Below are 27,342 nucleotides of genomic sequence, written 5' to 3'. Positions count from 1 at the left end.
GATTTTTGTTTTGTTATAATGGTCGTAAATGTCTGTCTGAAAGAACAGGGTGATAGTTTTATTGAATATATCCAACACGTGTTTGCTCTAGTTTTCACTTACTACTCTTTAATTGCAAGTTTTTTTTTTGCATTTATATAATTTCTTATTTTCATACAGGTCCTGAATTCCCAGTTTGTGTGGAGACCCATAAAGAAATGAATGCCATCTACGAAGATTCTTTTCAGAAAGCCACCACTGCCACTGTTTCACTTAGCGGGCCTGAGCTGGCCAGCATGATGAAGATAGGTACAAAAGTTGTGCGTGGTGTGGACTGGAAGTGGGGAGACCAGGTACAACACAAATTTTTTATACCCCATCACAAAGTGTTTTATATCTCTGAAATCTGTCGTAAAATTATTGACTCTGTTACATAATCACTATTATGTAACATTTACCCACTTTTATTTGAATATAATATCTGTATTCAAAAATTGTTTATATTTGCGTTCAAATTTGATTTGAACTTGAGGTGTAGTATTGCATCTAATCTGAACATTGGGACTCAACCCCTGACAAACATTCATGTCAGACACTGCACCAAATTCAACTTAATCATGGCCTGTCTCACATATGTTTTCACTACTGGTACACTACTAGTATTGAAACTGGAAGAAAAAAGAAAAAAAGAAAGAAAGAAATTTGGTGGCTGTTTATCAGTTATTTAGAATTTCTCTGGCCTCGAGAAGCATGTTTCACTGGCAGCAAGGCAGCAATCAGTGACTTCATCACTACATCCCATCCATCCACAAGTAAAATGTTTTGTGGTTATTTTAAGATTGAGTCAAACATTTGAAACAAGTAAATATGAACATCATTGTCTTACAAACTTAAAATGACCATTTTTAGGATGCTGTACTAACCTTAATATCCACTTTCAACTCACAACATACCATGCATGTCATACATGCATCTCAAAATTAACATTGCAGAGGGCCTAATGACTAGTGTTCATCTGTCAACTACAAAAAACTCTAAATTTGTTCTGTAATTAATTATAAACTATGAGAAGTAATTTATTAGGTATGCTAATTTGAAGATAATTCAACTTTAAGGAAAACAAATTGGGATTAATTTTGGTGGACTCACTTTCAATGAGTAATTAAGACATAGGTGTACTTTTATGTCACTGCCAACTTACTAAGTGAATGCCAGACAAGTGCATACATGTAGTATTTGCAGTAATAGCCAGTGAATTTTATTTAAGATTAATGTAAAAGTGTTTTGATTAATTTTATTAAGAATTTCTTTGAGAGTAACTAAATATTCTTTTCATGGAGCTGTGAGAATATTTTGTACAAACAAATGTTAAAAATTCATTTCATCTTGCATTTACTGAGAGTAGTGGGAGTGTGATTGTTCTATGACAAAATGTAAACAAAGCAATAGGTAGTGCTTCAGGGCTCCAGAGGTGGGTATGGCATCATGTGTCTGCGAGAGGGACTTGGCCGCCAGGCCACATGGCGGCTACTCAGGTGGTGGTTTCCATTGGTGTGGAGCTGTCTGCTGTTGATGTCATGGCTGGCGGCGGCCATATTGGTTCATATTTTCAAAGCTCTGGATCACTGGTGTTATTTTTAAGAATAAAAATCTGTATTGTGGCGGCGCACCCCATACCCGCGGATGCAAGTCGGTAGGCCGCAACACTAGCCACTAGACCAGCGTGACTGTCGGGAGAGAAAGAATTGAATAATGAATATATATTATGGTTGGAGGTGCCAAATTTAAAAAATACATTCATCTGCTGGGGATTGCCATATTGTGTACTGGTGCCAAGTTTAAACACCGCCATCTTTTCTTTTAATTCTTGCGGCGCCTAATTTAAAGAAGTTCTAAATTACTGTGGTCTGCTGAAGGCCGCAATCTTGTATAGTGGTGGCAAATTCAAACTAGATGCCGCCAATGACTTTGTTGTCTGCTGAAGGCCGCTATTTTTTTTGATACTGGCAATGCCTAATTTTAAAAAAATTCTATAATACCATTGTCCAAGTGAATGCCGCCATCTAGTGTACTGGCGCCAAATTCATGCACCAAAGACAGCCAACAAATTTGTCATATATGAACAACTAATGAGGTGATGCAACTGTCTACAGCCACACAGGTATGAGGCATCCGTGTGACCTAACCGACATTACCCTCACATCGGGGTGTTTCTGTAAAAAACAAACACAATATTACAAAGTCTTTTCTGATTGGCTGGATGAAAACCTAATAAATCTGAGCTAATACCTGCTGTTTTTCCCATCATAAGAATACACGCAGAAAGCACCAGATTGTCTCAGTAACTGATAAATTGTCTGGAAAATTGAAGCCGCCTTGCCACTCACCTGATTTTCATCCTTTCTTTTCCCGAAACAATACCCAATGTTCTAGAAATGTTACAAACACACTATGAAATACACATGTAACTGAAAGTTCCTCTTCTCCTGAAACAAACTTTTAATTTAAATTATTAAACAGTCTATTTTCTTATCGCTAAGTTACCGTACAGCTGATCAAAACAAGATCACAGCCTTTCCACTTCTCTGTAGGAGCCCGTGATGTCACCAAATTCCGTCAGGTCCGCCAACCATCGCTTGTCAGTTTTTCCGTTCACTGCTAGGTCGCAGCACCTCCCCGTCACGTGTTCACTCTGCAGTCGTGTCCACAGACACGTCGTTCTGAAACAACTCTCAACATTTTTCTTATTAAAACACCATATCACTATAAATACCATAAATCTCTTTTTAAATAAACTCTCTTTTTATCTTAAGTCCTTTTTAACGTCTATTTTTTCTCTCGACTGATTTACTTTGTACGTCTACACATCTTAATGTCTCCTACACGCACGAAAACAAAACAAACATCCCTTGAAAATAAATCCTATTTACGAAACAAATTTATTTAAAATTATTACTCTTTTAACCTACGATCTGAAAATTAACTTTAATCAAATAAACACTTGCATTACGTTTATTAAGCACTTAAATTATAACTTAGACCGATCCTTACAGCTACGAACTTAAAATTCACTCTTAATTTACAAACCGTAAATTTAACTTATAACGGTTCGTTACATACAAAAATAAAAAGATGTTGCGCCAATTTCAGTTTTTTGTTTTATTTTTCAAAGTAGAATGTTTCACAGACGAATCCAATCATTTACAATATGTTGCTCACTCATTCCATTCGTACATCCGCCTGTCGAGAATTGCTCGCAGCTCGGGCGATGAAGATTAAGAGTGCGCGATACATGTGGTTCCGAGCAGCAAAATCGACGTTTGCGGTGGAGCAGATTCTGTAAATGCCATGACATAAATTGGATTTTGGTAAAATATTATTTACAGAGTAAGGATGGATCTTAAAATGTTATTACTCGAAATTTCGGTATGCATCTTATTTTATTAACTAATTATTCCTAAAAACGGCGAAGTTTAGTAGACGAATGCTAGTATAATTTGATTGGAAATGGGAAACAAAATAATAATATTATACAACACATATGTGTGCATGAGTTAGAAACAGCAGGATGCATTTAGAAGCAATACCAGCTGAAAAATCTGATCCGCCGTAACCTTTGTAATCGGTAGACGAAGAACGAATTTTACACATCGTAGTTCACGCGTCCACACACAGATGTCGGGCACTCCGCACGCAGAGGTTCATTGCAGTAACACATAACAGATGTCGCACATGTCGGAGGTCGTCACTACTTGTTTTGTTGTATCGCGCTACCACGAAGCCACATTTTTAAATTGAAATAGGTGGGAAACGCTGCAATTGGTGGCAATAAGACACGTTTTAAAAAGAATAGTGACAAAGGAAACCTGCGTCTTTTTGCAAGGCGGAAAAATAAAAGTTAGGTAACTTATTTTTAAATTGATGATATTAGTTTGTTTTTGATTCCAAAATCTTTAAAACGATTGTATAACACTTTCCATGTATCTGAATATTTCAAATAACAGCAGCGCAGAGACTGTAGCATCCGAGACCGGCCGCAGCGTGGGAAGATAGAGCGGGAGAGGTCGGGCGGCGCCGGGCTGGCGGGGCGGGCCAGTGCGCATTCCACGCACACGCTGCGGCCGGAGGTTTGTGTTTCCTCGTTGCCCCGATTTTACAAAGGCAGCGATACGAATGCCATCCTTGGAACCGTGAGCCAAGGGCGCCCACACCCATGGGCAAGGTAGGGCCGTGGCCCCCCTCCCCCCAACATTTCGGAAGAGGAAAAAATGTATGGGCTTTTGAGGATTTTTGGCAAATTGTGAGTAATTTTTGATACTTTTAGTCAATTTTTGAAGGTCTGCCCCCCCCCCCCCCCCCTTACAAACTATCATATAGTCTGGGCCCCCCCTACAAACTGCCATATGGGCACCCTTGCCGTGAGCATACGTTAAATCGTGGTTCTAGTATTATTAAAATGTAGAAACTAACAATTTCTAGTGTTGTCACAAAAAAACGAACTCGAACCCAAATTTGTTGACACGAACTTGAACCGAACTATTTTAAAGTTCGGTTCGAGTTCGAAATTTCGAACGTTCGTACACCCTTATGCAATACTACTCTTGAAATGTCACACGTGAATGGAAACTTATCAAATTACAATTATATATCGCGTCTATTAAAAACATGAGTTTAAAGAATTTAAAACATTTATCCAGGATTCTTTTTGGTCATTACATATTTTGGATTGCTACATCTGACACACACTAATGTTAATTGTTGCTGACATCACATAACACAGTATAAATAAATACTAAACGTGTATATATATATATATATATATATATATATATATATATATATATATATATATATATATATATACACATATATATATATATATATATATATATATATATATATATATATATGTATATATATATATATATATATATATACATACACATACACACGGCACAACTGCATTGCCAGTTCACTATCTATAGCCCGTCCCACTCTTAGATTGCAGTACACGGCTTATGGCGCGCGCTGTTGCCAAATCTCTAACACATTACGAATTTCAGGAGATGCGTGTCTTTGTAATTCGGATCGAACAAGAAGCATTTTAAGAAATCATATCGTAATTAATAATATTTGATACTATTACACATATAAATTTGTAATAATGCCACTTTTATGTAAATTTCAAATAAAAACTACCTACTGTAGACGAAAATTTCTTATAGTTTTCTTTTATGTTCTAAAAATTCCCATATATATATATATATCTGTGTGTGTGTATCACATTTTCATGGGCCCGATAAATGCCGTATTTTTGGACAAGTCATGTCCAAAAATGATAAATAAAATACGGTAATGGAAATTCTCGGTCGAGTAAGTTATGGGAAAAATCCGAACAATTGTTTCGAAATGGGAAAGATTTTTTGAAAAACAGAAAAATCGCAACTCCCATAATATGAATAATATCGAATCCGTTTTAACGTATGATAACTCGGTGTACCTAATACCGAAAAATGTTTTCTAAATAAATTTTTGATACGGCCAGCCATAACTGCATGGGTTCGAAAAAAATTTTCACCGGACAAAAAAAAACGTAACTGCCTTAGTAGACACCTTATCAAATCTCTATAACTTGTTTGTAAATATCATAATTATTTTCCAAAACTTTGTCTAAAACAATGTTTGATAAAATGCTTGGTGTTGAGAAGGATAGAAAAATAATTCAAAATTTTGTACCATGATCGCTATTAAATTCCTTTGTATTTATTTCATACATTTTATATATTATGTTCAAGAATCGATTAAAATATTTTTGTTGTTGATTAAGGAAGCCATGTATTTGAAATTGCTTGTAGGACAGAACCCCACTTATCTAAACACACGACCCTGTTTCCTCTTACGACGGCAGCGCGCGCTCTTGTACTGATAAGACACATCTTTAACAGCTATTTCCACGGAAACTGTAGAAGCAATTGAGATGGAGTTGCTTTTAAAAACTAATTCAATTCATTGTGAACATTTTTCACGCTTTCGTCCCCCATCTATCTTTAATAGAAACAATTTTTTCCGCTGGTCAACTTTTTGATGTGTCAGTTTGTGAGAAAATGCATTTCAATATATTAAAAAAACTATTGAAGTGAAACCTGTACAGTTTTTGTCTTAACATTTGTTCGGTGGCGTCCTAAGGCATTAATTTATTAATAAAAAAATCTGAATGAAATACACATCTAGGTTTTTTTTTATGTGAACATATCGGAATACTTCAAAACAGTTCGTAGCGAATAAGTTGTTTTTTAATGTTTTCGGACACTTAAAATATTGTTAAGTATTCAAAATAAGCATTGCCTGATGCGTATTTCGATGCTATACAATATCTTGGTCCAAAAATTAAAATTTTAATTTCGTTTGATATTTGGCAACAACACACGAAGAAACAAGGACAGTGCTAACGGCAATCGGCGTGTGTTAGAGAGAGAGAATGCGCCCATTTACTTCCACACTGCAATCTAAGAGTGGGATGCTCTATAGCACTAGCGGCCGGCCGAGGTCGACGTGCGACCTGAAAGATAAGGTGTAGCGCTGTAAGCAACTACCGCGTCTACCATAAAAGGCAAGGGAATGGGTGTTATTGGTTTGACAGAGGCGAAAAAGGGAAGGGAGGAGGGCATCGTGTTGTGTTGTGAGGTTGTACGGGCCAGCAGATGTTTTCCTCATAACTGCAGTTCCGGATAACTGGATGTCGGATACACGGGGGAGGAGTACAGTTTAATAGAATATTATAATTATATCGTAAAATGTTATTGGTCCCGAAATGTTTGTACCAGTACGCGGTGTAACATAGTTACACTTATTTGTAAGTGAGGAGTATTTCAAACTTTTGGGCACGGTAAACGAATCTTACGAGCTGATATAGCTTCAATTATTTAATGTGTACTACTTTTGGTGGTGAAGCCTTTTTGTACCCTTGTTCTGTGGAAAGAGATCTACAGAACTATCAGGAGATTGCCGCTACTTTCGGGCAGCTGGAGGAATGTCTGCCTCAAGTGGTGTGGGTATGTACGTGTGAGGACGCCCAGTGACAACACGAAACGAAGCGCTGAATCTCAACAGTGGGCCGTCGACCTTGGGTAGCTAACACAAGCTGGCTGGTAGTATAGTTCTCTTGAAGAGGATCTCAACACGCGGCACCCATGAGTGCAACAAGTTATTTTCCAGCCTACTTCCTTCAAATTTTACAAATTCTCAAATTCCTCCCCCCCCCCCCCCCCCCCCCACCGTTATTCATTGCGGTCATTGAATTTGGATTTTAATTTTAATTTTAAAAAGTACAACACTGCACTTTTTAATATTTATATCTGAGAAATGTGCATATTAATGATGCTTACATTGCTTCAATAGTTAATAAACATGGTACAATTTTCACTTTGTATGCAAAAGTTAATATAGTATTACTATTTTCACTACATGTGTTCTATATTGTTATGTATCTATCTATGTGAAAATGTAAGATAATTTTTCGACCTTGAAATTATTCGCAAGAAATTTAAAAAAAAAATCCTGTTCGATTCAAAATTTTCGACCACCAAAATACACTATTCGCACAACCCTATAATGTGATAGATTTGTGTAGTGAAATATGTGTACATGTGATTTGCATAAGTTTTCTTAACGCTACTACCACAATGGTTTTTTTTAAATTTAGTTTCGGCAAAGACAACTTTCCAAGAAAATGATAGTGAATGAAAAAAAAATAGCTATTGCCATAGGGAACGTAGAAAATGATACACCATATATTAGTGTCGTAGAGGACGGCGGCTGGAATAAGAGGATTGACTGACATAGTTTCGATTTAAGTGGAGTGGTGAGTTATCTTCCTGTTTACACCAATGCTTACTCTATAGTCTGTTGTTCATAAAATAAAATATTTCAGTACTTATAACATCCAGTCAAAATGTGCATGTTAACTTTTTTTTTCTTTTGAAGAATTGCATTATCAGAGCCGAAACAAACCAACTCTTGTACCTGGGAGTGAAAAGGAAGTATTGCTTCGCATGCGAATTTGCAAGACTCAAAGACAAAAAGGTGAATGAACATCTTTGCTTTAAAAACTATAGTGGTCCAAGCACTGTAATGGAACAAACTATAATAGTAGAAGGGTTCTGCGGGAGTGTTGAGCAGCACTTGTTAAAATACTTACTTTGGTGACGGAGATTCAGTGTTTACTCTAGAATAAAGCAGCGAGTTCCTTACGGAAGGGAAGTCATAAAAATTGAGTGTGCAAACCACATTGTAAAAAAACCATTTTCACAAATTTTCCAGAAATATGTAATTTCCACCATCTGCGCGTCGTTTGCTTGAATCAAGAATAGTAACGTAGGGATGGTCGGGTATCCGAAATTTCGGGCAGTGTTTCGGGTATCAAGTACACCCGAAATTCCGGGCGGGTATTTCAGTGCCCGAAAATATCGGGCACCTTGGAAAACGGCAATACCGCACGGCGCAAGTAAACAAAGCTTCTTTTTTTTTGGAACGCGCGGCAGCTGCAGGAACATGCCACGCCACCGCTGTCCCGGCACCAGCCGGTGAAGTGAGTGTGCGTGAGAGATAAGATAAAGAAGGTGCCCGGTCAGCAAGTGTGTTTGTGGGAGGGGGAGACAGATATAAGAGAGCGAGCCCTGCAGCAAGCGGAAGTGGTCAAGGTCAACATTTACCGTTACTCTCGCTGGCTGACTAACGATGCAGCTGGTCGCCCGTCTCTCTCACACACACACACACTTACACACACGCGCGCGCGTACGCACGGCGGATGCTCACTGCTCAATAGTCACAAAGTAGTGTTCAAGGCCGGTGGAGCTGCTTGCTGTGTGCGAGAAGGATTATAAGCTAACTTTAATTACACACATTGTAGTTGCGTGGCATTTGCAGAAAGTGGTTGTGAATTGTTTCTATTTAATTCATGTCATTATTTTACCAAAATGGATACCAGTGGAAGTGTAGGTCAAACAATCAGCAGTGACAATGAACCTTCAAGCAGCTACCCAAACACAATTTAGTTAATAAGCACTTTATTTCCAAGATTAATATGCACTCTATTTTTTAGGTTAATGTTTAACTTTGATATCAGTGCGGTATAGTAAATAAATAAAAACAGTTCAGGTTTGTCAATGCAAACTTAAGTACGACTATTTTATGTTCAAAATTTATTTCATTAACTGATTTTGATGCCCGACCGAGATTGCCCGAGCCCGAAAATTTTGGACAATTACCCGCCCGAGCCCGCCCGAAGTCAAATTTCTCTGCCCGACCATGCCTATATTTAACAAAAATAAAAATCAGGTTGAGCGATATATGAGTATATTAGCTAAGTTTTCAGGTGGAAAACGGGTAAACTTTGCTAAAAGAGGCTCTTATCACGCTCGTTGTATGGGAGCTGGACTGGCCCATGTCAGAGGTCCTAGGTGGCACTTCATCCCATGGAAAAACAAATTTGGTCGAAGCCCAGGAAAATACTGCCAAACAGTTTTAAAAATTAGCTGTCTCCAGTATGAAGATGGCCCCCCAAATAAAAAGAGACGACCAAACAACACTCCTGGTCCTGATTTGGAATATGGTCCAAGTGCTGAAGACATTTTGTGTCCTGAAGACATGTTGAGTCCTGAAGAACTTGATACAAAGATGAAGTTTATCCTCGAAAACCTGAATCGGGATGCAACAACATAAAAAAAATATTCATGAGTTGGAAAGAAGGAAGTACTGTTGGTCAACACGAGAACACTAAATGGAGGGATGCTTCTACGAACAGACTTACAGCATATAGTTTCGGTTTTGTGGTAAAAAGAACACATACATCCTGTCACTGTCTAGTAAAATAAATTTTGTATCACAGGGAGATAAATTCCAAAGCCGTTCAGTTTGGACGAGTTAACGAAAATTTGGCTAAGAATATGTATTCCAAACTAAAAAATGTCGAAGTCGAAGATTGTGGCTTCTTTTTGTACACCCAAGCTTTTCATTTCTCGGAATATCTCCAGATGTACTAGTGGCAGACGATGGTTTGCTGGAAGTTAAATGCTTATTTTCAGCTGGGGACGATAAATTAAAGGACTATATTTCAAAAAAGAAAAAAAAAACGTGTATCGAAGAAAAACTTGGAGCATTGCGTCTAAAGAAAACCCACTTTTTTTTTTTTTTTTTTTTTAACCAGATTCAAGGTCAACTTGGCGTCTGCAGTAGAAATTATTACGACTTTGTAGTTCATACGAAAAATGATTTCCAAGTTGAAAGAATTTTGTTCGACGAAGAAATTTGGGAAAAATTCATGCTGTCAAAGCTACAACAGTTTTTTGCGGAGTGCTTACTTCCAGAGATAGCATATCCATTAAATACCCGAAGACTAAATGCGCGAGAGCCTGACTTTGTAAAAGAAGCTCAAAATTCATTAAAGATAAACAAAACAGATTACTTCAGTTTTGGTTTCCTAAATGTTATGCATGTTTTCTTCTGTTTTTGACACAGTCCTAATATAACAGTGTAGATAATATTATGATCATATTTTGTATGTAAAAGCAATAAGATTTTTTTTTTTAGAATTTAGGTTATCAAACACATATTTTATGTTTATTAGTAGATTAAATTCGAACTTATTATAAATTTATATAGACACCTCTTTTACTTATGTGTATCGTAGCAGTGAAAGTGCTTGAAAGACTATAATTTCTCTGTTTAAAAACGTATGTCAACATGTTCATTTCATTCTTTAATGTTATGCTAAATTATATGTAATTAATATATTTATTTAAATAGTACACATATTGTATTAATTTTTTAATGGTGTCTTTCAACGGTATCATTAATGTACATACATAAAAACTATCTTTGTGAACTCTCTGTAAAATTACACAAAAAAACTCTGGCCAGAGTATCATTGTTTAATACAGCATTAAATTTTGTATAGTGTTTGTTCCTGTACATTTCAGGAAGTATTTAAGACATTACTTTATTAAAGTATTTAGTACAATTAAAAGAAGTTATTTATTATCGAGTGAAAGGTTTTTTAATCGATTAGAGTTATAATACTGGGAATTATATTTTTATTGTTTTCGGTTTATGCTCGAAATTAGACCACAAAATCATACCCGGGCCGAGATTATACATCAGAATCTCTCGCTATAAGCCACTCTTCAAATAGTAACTAAATCCCAAATAAATAAATTGTTTCAGCGAAGAAATTGTAGTTGACAACTGTTTAATTGAAAAGGTATGTAAAATAACACTTGCACATATTACGCGCACAGCATGTGATGGCCGTGGATCCCGGCGGAGGAAACATATCGGGTGGCAGGGAGGCAGATAACCAAGGCACTGCGACAGCGGCCAGCGCGCGACTGACGACTTGGCAACCCCGCGCGCGGAGTAAGCCTCGCCGCAGCCGAGCGCTGCACATTCGCATCACAAGCGCGCTCTACCGGATAACGACTGACAGGACTGGCTCTTGTATCCCGTTAACGACACATATAATTTAGTCTAATATTTGCCGCAATATAGATACACTACTTAAAATATAACAAGACTCGCTGGAAAAGGTTTGAAACCCAGGCCACCGCGAATGCGAGTTCAGTAATTGTACCTTCAGAGGTAGTATATAGGTGGGTAGTTACCACGACCATGTTCTACGTTATATGAGAAGAGACACGTTTTCTTTGTGTAGCGAAAAGTTGGCTTAATTTCAAAATAACACATTGATTATATAGTGACCTGTCGTTCAATTTCGAAAAACCGATATGGTAATGTTTGTATTCAGAAATAATTTCCATTGAGATAAAGTCCATGTTGTCCGAATTTTGACGTTCACTTTTTAAAAAGTTTCTGGCAGTCCAATAGTTTTCTGGTAAAATAAGATCTTTGCAGTCCTCTTTACAGAGACCTTTCTTGCAAGCTAAACGTCAAAATTCGGACAATGAAATAGATTATAGTAGTTCTGTTTAAATTATGATTACCAGTTGTGATTGCAATAATAATTTATGTGTAATATACTGTAATGCCAGTAACATTCACTTTTAAGTTCACTTAATTGGTTATGGAGCAAATATTATGTTGATCGATAAAAAAAGGTATACTTAATTATACACAACATACATTTATAAAAGTAGAATTAAAGTAAAATTAAAGTATGGTCATTTGGATTTAAATAAAATATAGAAACTAGTATCTAGGTCCATTGCGGGAAAAAAAAGACAAATTCTTGTTTGACTTTTCAATCAAAAACGTAGACTACACGGACTTCGTGTTTTTTTTAAACTTCGAAACGAAATTTTGAGAAACAATTAGCAAATGTTCATGTATAAAATAGTACACTAGCAAACTGATTAGGGTGATATTTCCTGGAGTAGTTCAGCTTCATTTGCCTGAGCCAGTGCCTAGTAATTCGGGTCAGCCAGACAACGCCGACAAGACAGCGGAAAACTGTTTCAGCCTATCAGGACGCACCATTGGTATGCCACCTCGCGAAAAAGTTGAGGTCAAGCCGATATTTTGTAATGCGGAAAGTGCAGAGATCGCCGAATTTTCAGAGTTTAATATGCTGTTATTTTCACGAACTATTAACAAATTATATTGTGTTTTATTCTCTACAAATCAACGGTACATTTGTTACAAAACACGAGTCAGAAACGTCAAGTGTATTAAAAAAGGTATAAATAAGAAGTTTCGTTCTGCAGTTGTCAGGCAGATGACAATACTAATCTATTAGGTATGTAGGGTTTACTTGTATCTAAAGTTCTATTTTTTTTGTTTCGCTTTGTAATATTTTATGTACCAGAACTGTTGTACGGTTTTTATTTAAACGAAGTGGTGTATCACACAGTAACATCCACGAAGCGTAAAGAAGGTTATAAAATGGACGCCGAAAGAGGTAAGCATAAAATCGGCGTTCCTTTAAACTAAAAAAAAAAAAAAAAATGTTCTATCCGTTCTGTCTATGTGTGAAACGGGTGTGATAGTCCTGTGTCGTGTCTTCTCTTGTGCTTCAGCACATCACAAAGCCGCTGCTTCAGGTGACTCATCCCACTCCTATCAGCAGTCTTTCATTCTTCTTTCTTTCTCACTCCACTCCATCCCCCCTCCCCCCACCATACTCGTTTTCCTACTAGTTCGCGGGATGTCCGCATGGATACGCTACGTACGCTCGTGACGGCCGAACGAGACGCTATCCTACGAGGAAAGAATGAACCACTTCAACTGACCGCGCGCGAGAAAATATTATCTCCCACGCACTCTTAACGAAAAAAAAAAACAAACATAATTTAAGTCCTTCAGTAAAATCTTACTGTAAGTACACAAAAATAGTGCGACCTCGAACAGGGCCGCACCCAGCGAAACCGAAATTCGCCACGAGCCAAACGCCGACAAAGGCGATCACAATTTATAATTACTGTCCGAATGAAATAAAAAAAAAATTAGGTTAACTTAATACTCGGCATGGCTCTGACCACCAACGTTAAATCATCTATCCCGCAATTTACTTCATTTTTGGCGAGAAGCCACCGAACGCTACCTACTGGTGCAGCAATCGACGGACGACTGGTGAAATCCTGCCATCGTCTCCTCCACGCAAGGAGGAGAAGTCACATGACTTCACCGACCAATCACACGCACACTTCATTCACACTACACATCACAAGCCAATAGGAAAACAGAACACACATTGACAACAGTTTTCTATCCATAGAGCCAGGGACTTTACATTCTCCTTCTCTCTCCCACACCGTGAGACAGCAGTTATCACACAGTTCCCACGACCAGTGGGGAATCCCAGCTTTTATCTCGGTTGGCGGGGAATCACAGTTTCTTTCTCACTCGCACTTACAGGCCTCTTATGCCTCTCTCTTTTTACACATCCCCCAGACACAGTCCCTTGTTCTAGAATTATTATGCAACACGTTAATGAAATTTAAGGACAGCAATCATAATACAAATTACTTGACAAACTTAAACTTATTTAGAAAAAACCTGAAAAAGTAGTCCAAAACAGGCAAAAATCCAGTACGACTTATTTGTGAATAGTTAAAAATTAGTAATGATTGAAAATGTCTGTTAGAATACAAGGTACATTCTTAAAGCATATAGCAAGTGAAATATCAACCCTTAAATTCATAAAAACGGTAAAATATCATTAGAAAGACTTTTTAAGAAATATTTACATTCATAAAATAGTTTAAAAAGAAAAATATTCAGCTAGGAGGGCAGGGTTCTTGCAACGTTACAAACTTTATAACTACCTATATCCTGTTGTTACTTCAAAATGAACGTAATCTCCCTATAGATTCTTTAAAATAAATAACTTCTGTATTCTGCTCAGATTCTTATTTTTAACAAATGCATTCTCCTCTCGTAATGATCCCCGATAAATCTCCAATCAAACTCAACAACTTAAATCAACGTATCACTTAAAAATTTATCCTTACAAGTATCCTCAAATACTCAAAATCTCAAATACTTCCTCCACTTAGGCGAAAATCATAACCCAGAAGTAAACACTTGTTAACCTTCTATCAGAATCTGAAACTAAACTTAATAATAAACCTTAAAAATCTCCATCTGTCTCCAGAAATAGAATCTACCAGGCTAACTCCACCGAATGTCACGCACGTTTACAAATCTTAAATAATGAAATAAATAAAATAGTTTAATAAATATTCCTTTGGTTGGGGGGGGGGGGAAATTGTAACACTGAACATATTCGCATGCCTCAACTTATAATGTGCGAAAGGCATTAGTCGCAATTCCTCTTAACTTACTAAAATACTTTAATGTACCTAGGATCGAAGTGAATAGGTTTGTCATCCCTTACAGGATGTCTGGTGAGAGATAAATTAAAGAAGATTTTTAAAAGTAACTTAATACTAAATGAAAATGAATTTATTTGTTTAACTTAAAGAAGCAAAATCAGTCTTAAAGAACATTTACAGATTGTGATTAAAATTACGACAACAATCTCTTCAGTACTTAACTACTGAATGACCATGAGAGAGAGGAGAGATAGAGAGATAGAGATAGAGAGAGATATATAGATAGAGAGATATAGAGATATAGAGATATATAGATAGCGATAAATATATAGAGATATAGATCTAGATCTATAGATAGATATATAGATATAGATCTATATATATAGATGTAGATAGATAGATATATAGATGTAGATAGATATATATATATATAGGTGTAGATAGATAGATATAGATATAGATTTAGATAGATATAGATAGAGATATAGATGTAGATAGATATAGATAGAGATAGATAGAGATAGAGATATAGATAGAGATATAGATAGAGATAGATATAGTGATTGATATATATATATATATATAGATAGATGTAGATAGATATAGAGATAGATAGAGATATATGGAGATATATGGAGATATATGGAGATATATGGATATATATGGAGATATATGGAGATATTTAGAGATATTTATAGACATATATGTATATAGAGATACATAGAAAGATATAGAGATATATAGAGATATATAGAGATAGAGTAATATAGTGATATATAGAGAGTGATATATAGTGATATATAGAGAGATATTTATAGTGATATATAGAGATAGAGAGAGATAGAGAGAGAACTTCACGAAGCTCTTCCCTAATCCTTCCAAATACATTACTCCCTAATTTATAATTAAAATTAAAACAAAGATAATTCAATACTCACATTTTCCAATAAGCAGAACAATTCTTGATCCCTCACTTTAAAACTAACTTAGGGGCCTCTCTTGCCCTTGACAACCCGAACGAACATTACATTTCCAAAACTATGACTCTCACGACTCGTTACCTCAGACGACTGGCATAGCCTCCTTCTGAGTGAGCCTAAAGACATTACATGATAAACAAACTTAAACAACTCGTTACCACTGGAGATAAGCATAGCCTCCGCCAGAGTGAGCTTTTTGATGATTACATGCCGAACGAACTAACTAAACGACTCGTTACCTCAGACGACTGGCATAGCCTCCATCTGAGTGAGCCCCGACATAACACTCACTTGCGCTTAAATTCTTGCGCACCGCCGCGCCTACCATAACAAACGCTGCTTATTGAAGCCAAATTTACTAAACAACTAACCAGGACAGCTGAGAAGGCTACCCCCCTCTACCCAGACGTGCAGGCCACACCGCGCGGCCTGTTACACAGCGCGTCTCGGTAACCGCGGCTCGTGGCTGCGCCAGCGCGCGGCCGAACAAACAAAAAAACAAAAGATGTGCAATCTGCAAGCCAGCAGCGCGCCGCTTCGGCCCCGTGCCCCAATTACATGGTCACACCACCTGCGCTGACGAGTGAACAGAGCAGCCAGCCCAGAGTCCCCTCAGTAAAGTCCCCAAATTTGAATTCAAAAACCCTGCAAAATTTCAAACCGTGACAATATGGCTATAAAAATAATACTCAAATGAAATAAAATACTGCAAATCACACTGCATAAATGGTAACCTAGTCAACCTAATAAAATCAGTTAAAACACATAAAATGTTTTTTTTTTAACTATCAGAAACTGATATAAAAATATTAATTACAATAAAATACAAAACTAGGTCACCATGACCTCGAACTTACATGATCAGCTGATGTACTACCTTACTGAAAAACATTCTGTCAACGATATATTGTTTAATTTGGGGAAAGACAGTAGCTTGCAATGCCACATATTAAAGTAAAAATTCAAATTAGATACTTGTTTATGGTCCTTCAACGTTAATGGTTTTAAATACTTAAACACAACTCTAAATTAATATTGCGTTCAATCTTTTCGGGATATTAATTTTATGTGGTTGGTTACAAACTGCTTATTGTTTGTTTGCCTTCTTTTCAACAAAACAAAAAATTTCCGAGTTACTCATTGTTACTCAGTCTGAACTTAAAACATTCTGCTGTTTACTGTGCACTTGTTGAAATAAACTCTGGGTAGCTGTATTGTTCCTATTTACTACATAGTATAAAACAAAGTCGCTTCCCGCTGTCTGCCTGTCCCTATGTATGCTTAGATCTTTAATACTACGCAACAGATTTTGATGCGGTTTTTTTAATAGGAAGAGTAAGGTTTATATGTATAATACATGCATAATATAGTAGAGAAACACTGATAATTTCAGAGGTTTCTAATGTGATGTCGTAAATAAACACATTTTTTTGCGCGTACATTGCAAACGCTGGCTGAACCCTATGAGATAGATCAAAATAATATACTACAGTATTGTACACCTTAAAAAGGTCTACAAAAAAGTCCGCGATGGTATATCTCTTAGGGATAACCCACAATACCCATTTTTTGTCCTATACCTTTTACTAGAAATAATGGCTTATTTACGAAGCGATTTTAAACAATATAGCATTAATCCTTATCCAATTAAGTACCTTAAATACATTGTGTATTTAATATAGATCAATATGGCCCTTTACAGCATGTAATTTAAATGAATATTTTCTAAGATATTACAGATTTAAAATTTAGGGACCAAGCGCTTGTGGCGGTACCGGCCGGGGGGCTGGCGGCGCGTGCCTATATATAGCGTAGTATATTTAGTATCAGCATTGCACCCATGCAAAGTCGGGGCGGGTCGCTAGTTATGTACTAAAACTAGGATGACACATTCACACAGAAATTAAAACCTCCATTTTGATCATTACATGAGGTGATGTGAAATAGCTTCACTACACTTTGAATACGTACAAACATGTGTTATTTCGAAGAGTAGGTATTTGAAATGGTATTTAATATGAAATATAAATTATATATTTTTATATTTGGAATTTTGAATATTCATGCATGCCTTTAAAGAAATAAATTGCAAGTTCAGCATTAAAACCAAGGTGCAAGCATTGTGTGCTGGTGTAGAGCTTGCACGTCGTATGGCAGAGTCCAGGTTAGCAGATGGTCTCTGTGGCTGACACTGGTGCTGCCGGCAGTAAAAGGCTGCTGTGGTTGGTTGCAGGACGGTCCTCCGCCGGGCGAGGGAAGGGTGATAGGGGAGCTGGGCGAAGACGGCTGGATCAGGGTTCAGTGGGACAACGGTTCCACCAACTCCTACCGCATGGGCAAGGAGGATAAATACGACCTGAAGCTTGCAGAGCCACCCACGCCGCTCGACACAGAGTCGGAGACGGACGCCCACGAAGATGCCGGTTCTAGTTCCTGTAAGTAGTCATTTAGTTTTTAGACCCTGTCTGAATTCACCTAAAGAATATACTTACACGTGCTTGTACCCTGAAATGACATCATTAAAACTGTCCGAACTGTAAGTGAAGTATACAAGTAGGTAAGTAAACATAAACATATTTCTGTACTTCTGTACTTAGAGTTTAAAAAAGTCGCCATTTTGAAAAAAAAAATGTTTTTAGGTTATATTTAATGTAACATTAAGTAAATGTAAGATTTGTAAAATCATTTTCACTTTATATTTTATTCGTATTAATGAATAGAATAAAAGAACTAAATTTTTACTATAATGAAATTGTACTGAATTTTGTTAATAGACAATTTAATTAGTTTTTTTTTTGTTATAACACCAGTTATATCCTTTTTATCCTAAATTACAGCATTACTCTATGGTTGTGATAACATCTCTTTGGAAACTTTTATGTTTTGTTCTATAGACTAAATACTCTTTGTAATCAAATGTTTTAATTTTAAAACAAGCGCAGGGGGACAAAAAAGTGAAGGTTTTATTAAGAACATTAGCTTTGGAAAAAAATGTTGCATGCACAAGACTGAAAACGACCGTTAAATTTGTATGTGTTAGACGACACCTGGTTCTCTGACCCCTGTTGCGAGTTATTCCCTGTCGTGACGAGAGCGCCGACCAGCCTAAAACTCGGGGAGTAAACGGGTTCTCACCTTGTGGTTTACAACAGGGGGCCAGGACAACAGCGACCCCTCGAGCTGTCGGCCGCTCGAGATGCCATTTAGGATAAATGTATGTCCTTAGTTTGGTCTATGTCGTAACGGGGAACCACTTCTGAAGCTCTAGCGGCGAAGCGTGGAGAAGCGTTCAAGACGCGTCCGTCGCGAATGATCGGTGAGCTACGACTGACTCCCACGCACCGACGCACGGCGAGCAGGAAGCAGGGGAGGGGGATGCACGAGATGGCGTGAGAGAGTATGTGGTATGGGTCAGATTACACTCTCGTTCGTCACACCAACCGCCGTGCTCGGGTGTGCTCACCGTTCGAAGCACCACTCAAAGCACTTTGTAACACTCATGCCAGGACCAGACGGCTATGGTTAACAGCGGGCCTAGGGATCAGGATAGACACGACAGCTGTCGTCATGTTAATATATTTGTTAAATTGAGTCTTTCTATTATGTTTTAAAGACTATCTACGAAGAAAGATTAGTGAATGTGAAGTTGACACTAGTAAAGACATTAATAAGCGATTATTTAAATGAAGTGTCGCTGATTTTAAACTAATTATACCACATACTACGTACTACAAGACTGCATCTGATACTTCGCTGCGTACTATCAGGACTGTGATAGTTTTCTTCACAAGCAGTATCATCATTCTTCGAGTACACCAGCTTTGTATAACTACTCTGAAAGACTACAGATACTATATTTGAATATATTGTATTGACAAAATATTTCTTAAAATATATGTTTGGTAATGATATAGTCTTGCTACAGGTATATGTATGTTTTAGTTTGTAATAGAGTAATATTGTGAAATATTTAGTTGTATCCAAAATTCTACTTATTTTCATTTATTTCTGTTAAAGTTTGGGTAATTAATAATTTAATGTTAACTTTGATTAATTTCGTATACTTCTTAACTATTCCAGATAAACTTAGCATTTTCCGTACGTAGTCTTGAGACATTTTAAAAGATTTTTTGTGCTATTAAAAGGAGCTAGTTTAATAAAGGTAAAATAATTTTTTTTACTGAGGCGAATTACTGTTTTGCAGATATAATTTTTTTTTTTTGGGTTTTCATATTATTTTAAGTATCTACCAGTAACCAGTTTTGGATACAATTAATTAATTAATTAGTTGTAATTTACTGAAAATTTAAGTATTTTTCTCGAAATATTTTTCTTTTCATTGATGAATTTTAGAATACCATTGAGTTAATAAGTATAGTTTGTTATCAATGACTTGATCTGAAAAGAATACTTTTTTTAATATTGTATTACTTAATTTGAATTTTTTAGGAAATACGTACAACTAAATTAATTTGGCGCTAATTTCAGTTCAGTGATTATTTTGCCAGAACAGTAATTTTTATCAGTAATTTTTTACCTTACCGGGCATTTTATTTATTTATACTTACACTTACATAAAAATACAGGGTTAACACAACTTGGATAATTTAACCAGTAGTTTAAACTTCAGTGATCACTACAATGTGGGATACCAAATAAAGAATTTTAATTTCATTACAAATGTTTATAAGGAAGTTTCATGAATATACATATCCATTATAATTATGAAGTAAAGATAAAAACATAAAGAATATGGCTGTAAAATCTTGTGACACTAATAAAGTGTTAAAATGTGTTAAAATGTTTTAATTTCCTTTGAACACTTTTTAACCAATAAAATTATTGGTGGAAAAAAAAAAATTAGCTGGCTAATATATTGTACCCGTCTCGATTCGTCAAGGGCATTTGAAGTATGTCAGGTCCAAAGTACACAACTGCATACTTGAATTGGGATACAGCATTAGTGCAGGAATGCTTTAAAACATGAACATTTACACTTCACTTTGGGTTTGAGGATTATTTATTTTGCACATAATAATAGAGATCATAAAATGAACATATTTAAATGCATATTTTGCATAATATATGTGTGTGTGTGTGTGTGTGTGTGTGTATTGGCAAGTGGTCGGGGGGGGGGGGGAGGGGGGTGCCTGCTCCAGACACTGGGTTATAGGAGGCACAGGATGGACAGATACGGTAGATATTTTATTGGACCTTGAATGAGTAGTATAGGGTTTTGGTAAATCAACAGTAAAAGTAAGTTTAATTTCTGTACTTTGTTAAATTATTTTTTTAATAATATAATATATCATTGTAACAAAGAGCGTATTTTTAAATCTTTTCTGTTTTTATTGAACCTTGAAAACTATATTATTTATATAAAAGAAGTACATGAAGTACACTTTAACAATGCTTACTATACAAGATTCAATAAAAATTTTTATTATAGTTTTAGATTTAATGTACATGGATGTAAAGAAATTATGACTGATATGTTTATTGCTGTGTAGAGAAGTGCAGGTGATTGAGGAGGGGAAGAAAAGTCTAGATCTTTCCCTTTTATCTTACTATTTCGTAATGGCACAATTGTTTAGTCTGTCACATTTTTGTCTCAAGACCACATGTTTCACTTACACTTTTTTTGTGTGTTGGAAGTGTATAATTTTTATACATACTAACTGGGAGACAAGGTTACAGGGTTTTACTGAAATTCTACAAGTATTTGTTTTTTACTCTTGAGTAATGAGGCACTTTTAAAATATTGTATATTACCAATCAAATATATTTTGCTATATCAATAGTATACCTGGTTCATTTTTAATAATTCAGGGCTTATTTTATGGAAAATATTTCATGTGTCTTAGTATAAACCATTAGACCAATCAGCATGCATACAAGCCCCAACCCCAAACACCACCCCCACCCCCACCCCCACCCCCACCCCCACCCCCACCCCCACCCCCACCCCTTTCTGCATTCACCCCTCATATTGGCTTCTTATAATTCTGATAGTGACACTAGGATTTTTTTTTTGTATTTGATGTGCAAACATCTTTGCTCTCTGTATTCTGTATTTGGTAGGAGTAATTTTGTGAAAATGGAATGGAAGTCGATGAATGGAAATGACAAAAGATAGTGAACCCATTTGTAGACACATAAACCCATAAATGGTCACTTTCATAAATATTAGGGTATATACCAAACATATTGGTGTGCCAAATGAAACTTTATGATAGTGAAAATAGATTTGGTAAAGTAAAGTAGTCATAGTAAAAAGTAATCCCAAGTTTTAGAATACTTACGTATACTAGCAAGGGCTGTGCGAATGTGACTTTTTAATGCAAATCAAATGTGAATCAAATAATTGCAGATATTTGCAAATAGCAAATAATTTTCGAATAGCAAATAATTTTCGAATATTTTCTAATAAAGTTCTAGGTATAAATCTGAATAATTACAGTCAAAATTTGGCATATTATAAATTGTTGTTTAAAAAGTAATGTTTTTTAGCTGCATATACATTTTTATTACTCAAGTAACATGTAAATTTTTATGTCTCTTCTAATGGTTTAGTAATAAAACACAATCAGTGATATAGAAATGTCTTCATCAAAATCCAAGCCTACACCTGCCATCAACATTACATAAAATGTGCAAAAAAGACCAATTCCTTTACATGTTCTGGATCCAGGCATTGCCTCTTGGAAGTGACAATGTTTCCAGAAGCAGAAAAACAACGTTCTGAACTTCACTTCTTCTTCTGAAAATTAAAAATGGCAAAAAAAGTTTATGAAAGTAAATAGATCTTCGATGTATCAGTTTTATTCTCCGCAGTAAATAGTCAAGCGATTACCAATCAATATATCGAAGAGTTTTTTATTACAACTGCTCGTAAGCATGGTCAATATTTCGTTGTCAGAGTCTTTTGGAATCAAATGTGTCAAGGCAAAATAATTTTTAATGAATTTTGTTTATCTTGTCTTTTTAATTTTATCTAATTATTTAAGTAACATTTTCGGTAGTTTAAAAAGCGATTGCGCTGGAGCAATTCTAGCAACACAATTCTCTGGCCATGGGCCGCTCTGCTGGCCATAACCACAAACGGACGTTTTCTTTTTTGCTGTAGCCATGATGGCCGCTGTGTTTACTTTTCTATCGTTAAAAAAAATTCTCTAGATTTTTATTAGTAAAATTAATAGAATTGTGACCAAAGAGTATGTGTGCATTGGTTTTTAAAGGTTTATATTGAAATCTGATGCGCTGGCATTATTTTAAATAGTTTTATACTTTTATATGGCACAAACATGGCTTGTCCAAAAATTGTGCTAAGGACAACTTGATATAATAAATTAATTATGCTACACATCACGTAAAGTTTGCAGTAAAATCGGAAGCATTTATGATAATTTTCACGCTACATTGGCTTTAACTGTTCTCAGTATGCCCATTTACCTAACCTAAAATTTTATGTAAGTAAAGGTCCACTTACAGTTTTTTTTTCTTCCATTAAGTCTCTCGGAAAATTATTTCTCAAGGTTCGACATATTATTGTATCACACGTTTTGTCAAACAACAGTAATATTTTAATACGGGGGTTATTTTTTTTTCAACCTCCGATCAGCTGTAATAAAAAAACGGGTAAAAATTGGGAAATTATTTTAATGTCAAAAGAAACGTACATCTTTACTCTATTTTTCCACATAATCACCGTGCAGATTGAGGCATTTGTCGTACCGATGCACCAGCTTTCCAATACCCTCTGCATAAAATGATGCCTCCTGCCTATTCAGCCACATTTTAACAGTGCCCTGCAGTGTGATTACAGTTTCATTTCTCCATGGAATGCCCATTAATCGATACCCTAATCGCTCGTACACGAATCAACACGTCTCGTAGTGTTTACCCCCTTCCACCAACCATGTGGAGCGGCCAACTCTCACCTCAGTTGAAGCTTGGTTATGGGAATTTCAACATGGCTGCAACGATAAACTGTACGGCGAAATGCGAGCTGCGTGGAGTCATCCGTTTCTTACAGGCAGAAGGGCACACTGCAGCAGAAATCCATCGCCGAATGAGTGTTGTGTACGGTGAAATTTTTATGTGCGAAGGCGTTGTGCGAGAGTGGTGTCGAAAATTCCGCGAAGGCCGTATTGATGTTCATGATGAAGATGGCCAAGGAAGGAAGTCGGTAGCAACAGATGAAACAGTTCAGAGAGTTGATGCAGTTGTTCGTGAGAGACGTCGATTCAGAATTTCAGAACTGTCTGAACAATTTCCGCTCATTTCAAGGTCAGCCCTATACGCCATTGTTACAGACAATCTCGGATACAGGAAAATCTATGCCCGATGGGTACCCAAGATGTTGACTGACATCAACAAGGAGCGGCGAATGGCATCACCCTTGTTGTTTTTGCTGCGTTACGCAGACGATGGTGAACACTTTTTGACTCAAATTGTGACAGGTGATGAAACATGGATTCATTTCGATAATGAAGAAACAAAACTTCAATCACAACAGTGGATGCACACCTATTCTCCAAACAAGCCGTTAAAGTTCAAACGGACATTCAGCACCAAGAAACAGATGGCTACAGTGTTCTGGGATCACCAAGGTGTGCTACTGGTTGATTTCATAGAGCCAGGGACAACAATCAATGCTGCTGCATACTGCGCGACACTACGACGGCTAAGACAGTCGATATGCAACACGCGGAGAGGAATGCTGACATCTGGTGTTGTCTTGCTTCATGACAACGCCCGACCGCATAGTGCCGCCGTAACACAACAACTCCTTGCAAGATTTCGATGGGAAGTGTTTGATCACCCTCCTTACAGTCCGGATTTGGCACCGAGTGACTATCACCTTTTCCTCACGTTGAAAAAGTGGCTTGTAGGACGACGCTTCAACACCAATGATGAACTGCAGAGCACTGTTAAAACGTGGCTGAATAGGCAGGAGGCATCATTTTATGCAGAGGGTATTGGAAAGCTGGTGCATCGGTACGACAAATGCCTCATCTGCACGGTGATTATGTGGAAAAATAGAGTAAAGATGTACGTTTTTTTGACATTAAAATAATTTCCCAATTCATTCCCTTTTTTTATTACATCCGATCGGAGGTTGAAAGAAAAAAAACCTCGTACATTTGAAAACTTTAGAATATTTGAAATTTTCAAATACCTAATTTGGTTTCAAATGTGAATCGAATCAAATATTGGATTTGCACGAATATTTGCAATTTTGAGTATTCACACACCCCTAATACTAGCATTACACTATTGATAATAAATAGTCTCCTTCCTTAACCCTAATTGTCCCGATAGCGCAGTGGTATAACACGCGGTTGTTAAGCTCAAGGGGTAGTGTTTGATGTGGTTCAAACCTCGTCACTGGAAAATTTTTTTACTTTTTACATTTTTAACTGGATTATACAAATTGTGCTTTAAGCAAACATATATGAATGCATTTTGTTTATCTTATTGCTATAATATTATAAAATAATTAGCTCAGTTTGTTGGATTGTTTTATTCTACGTAGGGTATATCCTTATTTTTTACTCAAAATAAATACGTTTACCAGGGGCTAGCCAGGGGGGGGGGGGGGTTTAGGGGTTCAAACCCCCCCCCCCCCCTTTAGCACCAAATCTTTAATTAATTTCTTATTCATCACTCAAACAAATTTCATATTAAAATTAATAAAATTTTTACCATTACAATATTTAAATTTAAGAACCGAAAACTGCTAAAATAGCACTATTTTACACCATAAAATCCAAATTTTCCCGGGGGAGGACCCCCCGATCCCCCGCTTGAATACGGGGGGGGGGCATGATTCTTAACACCCCTCATACACAAATCCTGGCTACGCCACTGTTTACTTAGAAATTAATGTCCATGAATTTTCATAGGTTTTAGAAAATTAAACTTTATAATCGTGCAACTATGCATTTAAAATTTTTTAATGTTATAATTTTTAGTCATCTAATGTGTGCGGAAAAGTTATAATATTAAATGTTTAATTAATTTTAACCAGGTGGGCAGTATTTTAATAAAATTCCTTGTCAAAAATGGGGTCTGAAACTGGTTGTTTAGTACTTTTTTCAAGTGTTTTCAGCCTTTATTAGTGCCATTTCAAATTGAATACTATGCAAATTGAATGATTTGATAGTTGACATAGTTGCTCTGGCAGCGAATTCTAGCGGCTGATGTTAAACATGTGATTTGCGTCCAGAAATTTAGTTGAAAACACAATATGCGTAAATTTATCAAGCTCAGCATTATTTTAAAGAATACTACATTAAATTTCGTGATTGAGTTTCATATTTTAAGTTTGTATGCAACTTGAGAACTCATGACTTTGCTTAGTACTGAGGTTAGATTTTTTACTCATAACTGGTGAGTACTGGCTCACATTTTTTTATGTAAATTTTTTTCAATGTTCAATGGTATTTGATGTGTAAAAATTTAACTTTTATTGCTGCTTTCGTATGTTTTCTCAAGTTTGATAGTTTCAATTTTTTGTTTGTTTTAGTTCTCAAACTACGTTGCAAAGAAAGTCACCCGACGAAACTGCTGAAAAAAGCTTCAGTCACCTTGCTAAGAACCATCTCTATTTGCTCCGGGATAGAAGCTGATCACACACAGACCTCAGCCACCAGAGTGATGAGTTCACTGCTCAGAGAAATAGTTCAGGTAACACAGTTATCATTGTGAAGGTTATGAATATGCTTTCTGTTACAATGTGTTTATGCAAATAGCCATTGGTCAATGTCAACAGCCAAGCATCCAGAAGATTAAACATCTCAAAATACAGTTTTTATTAGGTAATTATAATTTTTTCAGAGCAGTTTTTATATTTGCTGTGGTATAATTTTTATAATTGAAACAATAAAAAATCTGTACACTCATTAAATAGAATACATAATCATAAATAGCTTGAGGCTGGGAAGTGTTATTTAATTTTACTTGAATTGAAAATGAATATTGAAGTAGGTAATAATGAAATGCATGCATTACATATATCTTGATTTAGAAAGGTGAGGTAAGTTGCAGCCTCATAGCAGAGCTATGAATGTTTCACGATTGCTGTCGACAGAGAATTAATTTTTCAAGACTGTTAATGAGACTATATATTGTCAGTAGTGTATGGTGTTTGACCTGTCACCTATGACATACTCAAGACATGTAGTAATTGGTCAAATACCTTACTATAACAACATTTTATCTCAAGTAAATATTTATTAATTTTTTTTTGTTGCAGTTGGCAAACAAAATTTCTGACTCCCCCTCCCAGTCTCAGCTGCTAGCTTTGGACCACCACGTGGAATGGGCGACCCTAGGGTTCATCCGGGCCGTCGCAGTCACCCCGGCCATGTGTCGCGCCCTGAGCACTCAGGCATGGGTGCAGCTGATGTTGTCGCTGGTGGGCGGTCAGGACAGCAACATAACTATATTGCTTCCCAAACAGGTACTCCGACTGCTCAGTGTTACTTTCTCTTTTCTGTTCAGAAATATCTGACATCAAGCTTGTTTCCATTACTTATTATATGTAGCAACCTTACATATTTGCAAATATTAAGAGGAAACTGTAGCATTTA

At 36.4% G+C, this 27,342-nt stretch overlaps 1 protein-coding gene across 2 annotated transcripts in view; it reads left to right on the top strand.

Annotated features, from left to right (window-relative positions):
- Positions 1–27,342, top strand: part of LOC134543153 (E3 ubiquitin-protein ligase HERC2) — a 374,433-nt gene that overhangs the window by 152,367 nt on the left and 194,724 nt on the right. For both annotated transcript variants that reach the window (XM_063388026.1, XM_063388017.1), the window contains exons 33-36: positions 160–332; positions 17,979–18,180; positions 26,277–26,437; positions 27,006–27,212. In XM_063388026.1, coding sequence (XP_063244096.1) covers positions 160–332; positions 17,979–18,180; positions 26,277–26,437; positions 27,006–27,212 — 743 coding nt within the window. The remainder of the gene's footprint in view (positions 1–159; positions 333–17,978; positions 18,181–26,276; positions 26,438–27,005; positions 27,213–27,342) is intronic.

Source organism: Bacillus rossius, chromosome 1 (assembly GCF_032445375.1).
Source record: "Bacillus rossius redtenbacheri isolate Brsri chromosome 1, Brsri_v3, whole genome shotgun sequence".
In the NCBI taxonomy this organism is placed as follows: Eukaryota; Metazoa; Arthropoda; class Insecta; order Phasmatodea; family Bacillidae; genus Bacillus; species Bacillus rossius.
This window is presented reverse-complemented; position numbering and strand designations above follow the sequence as displayed.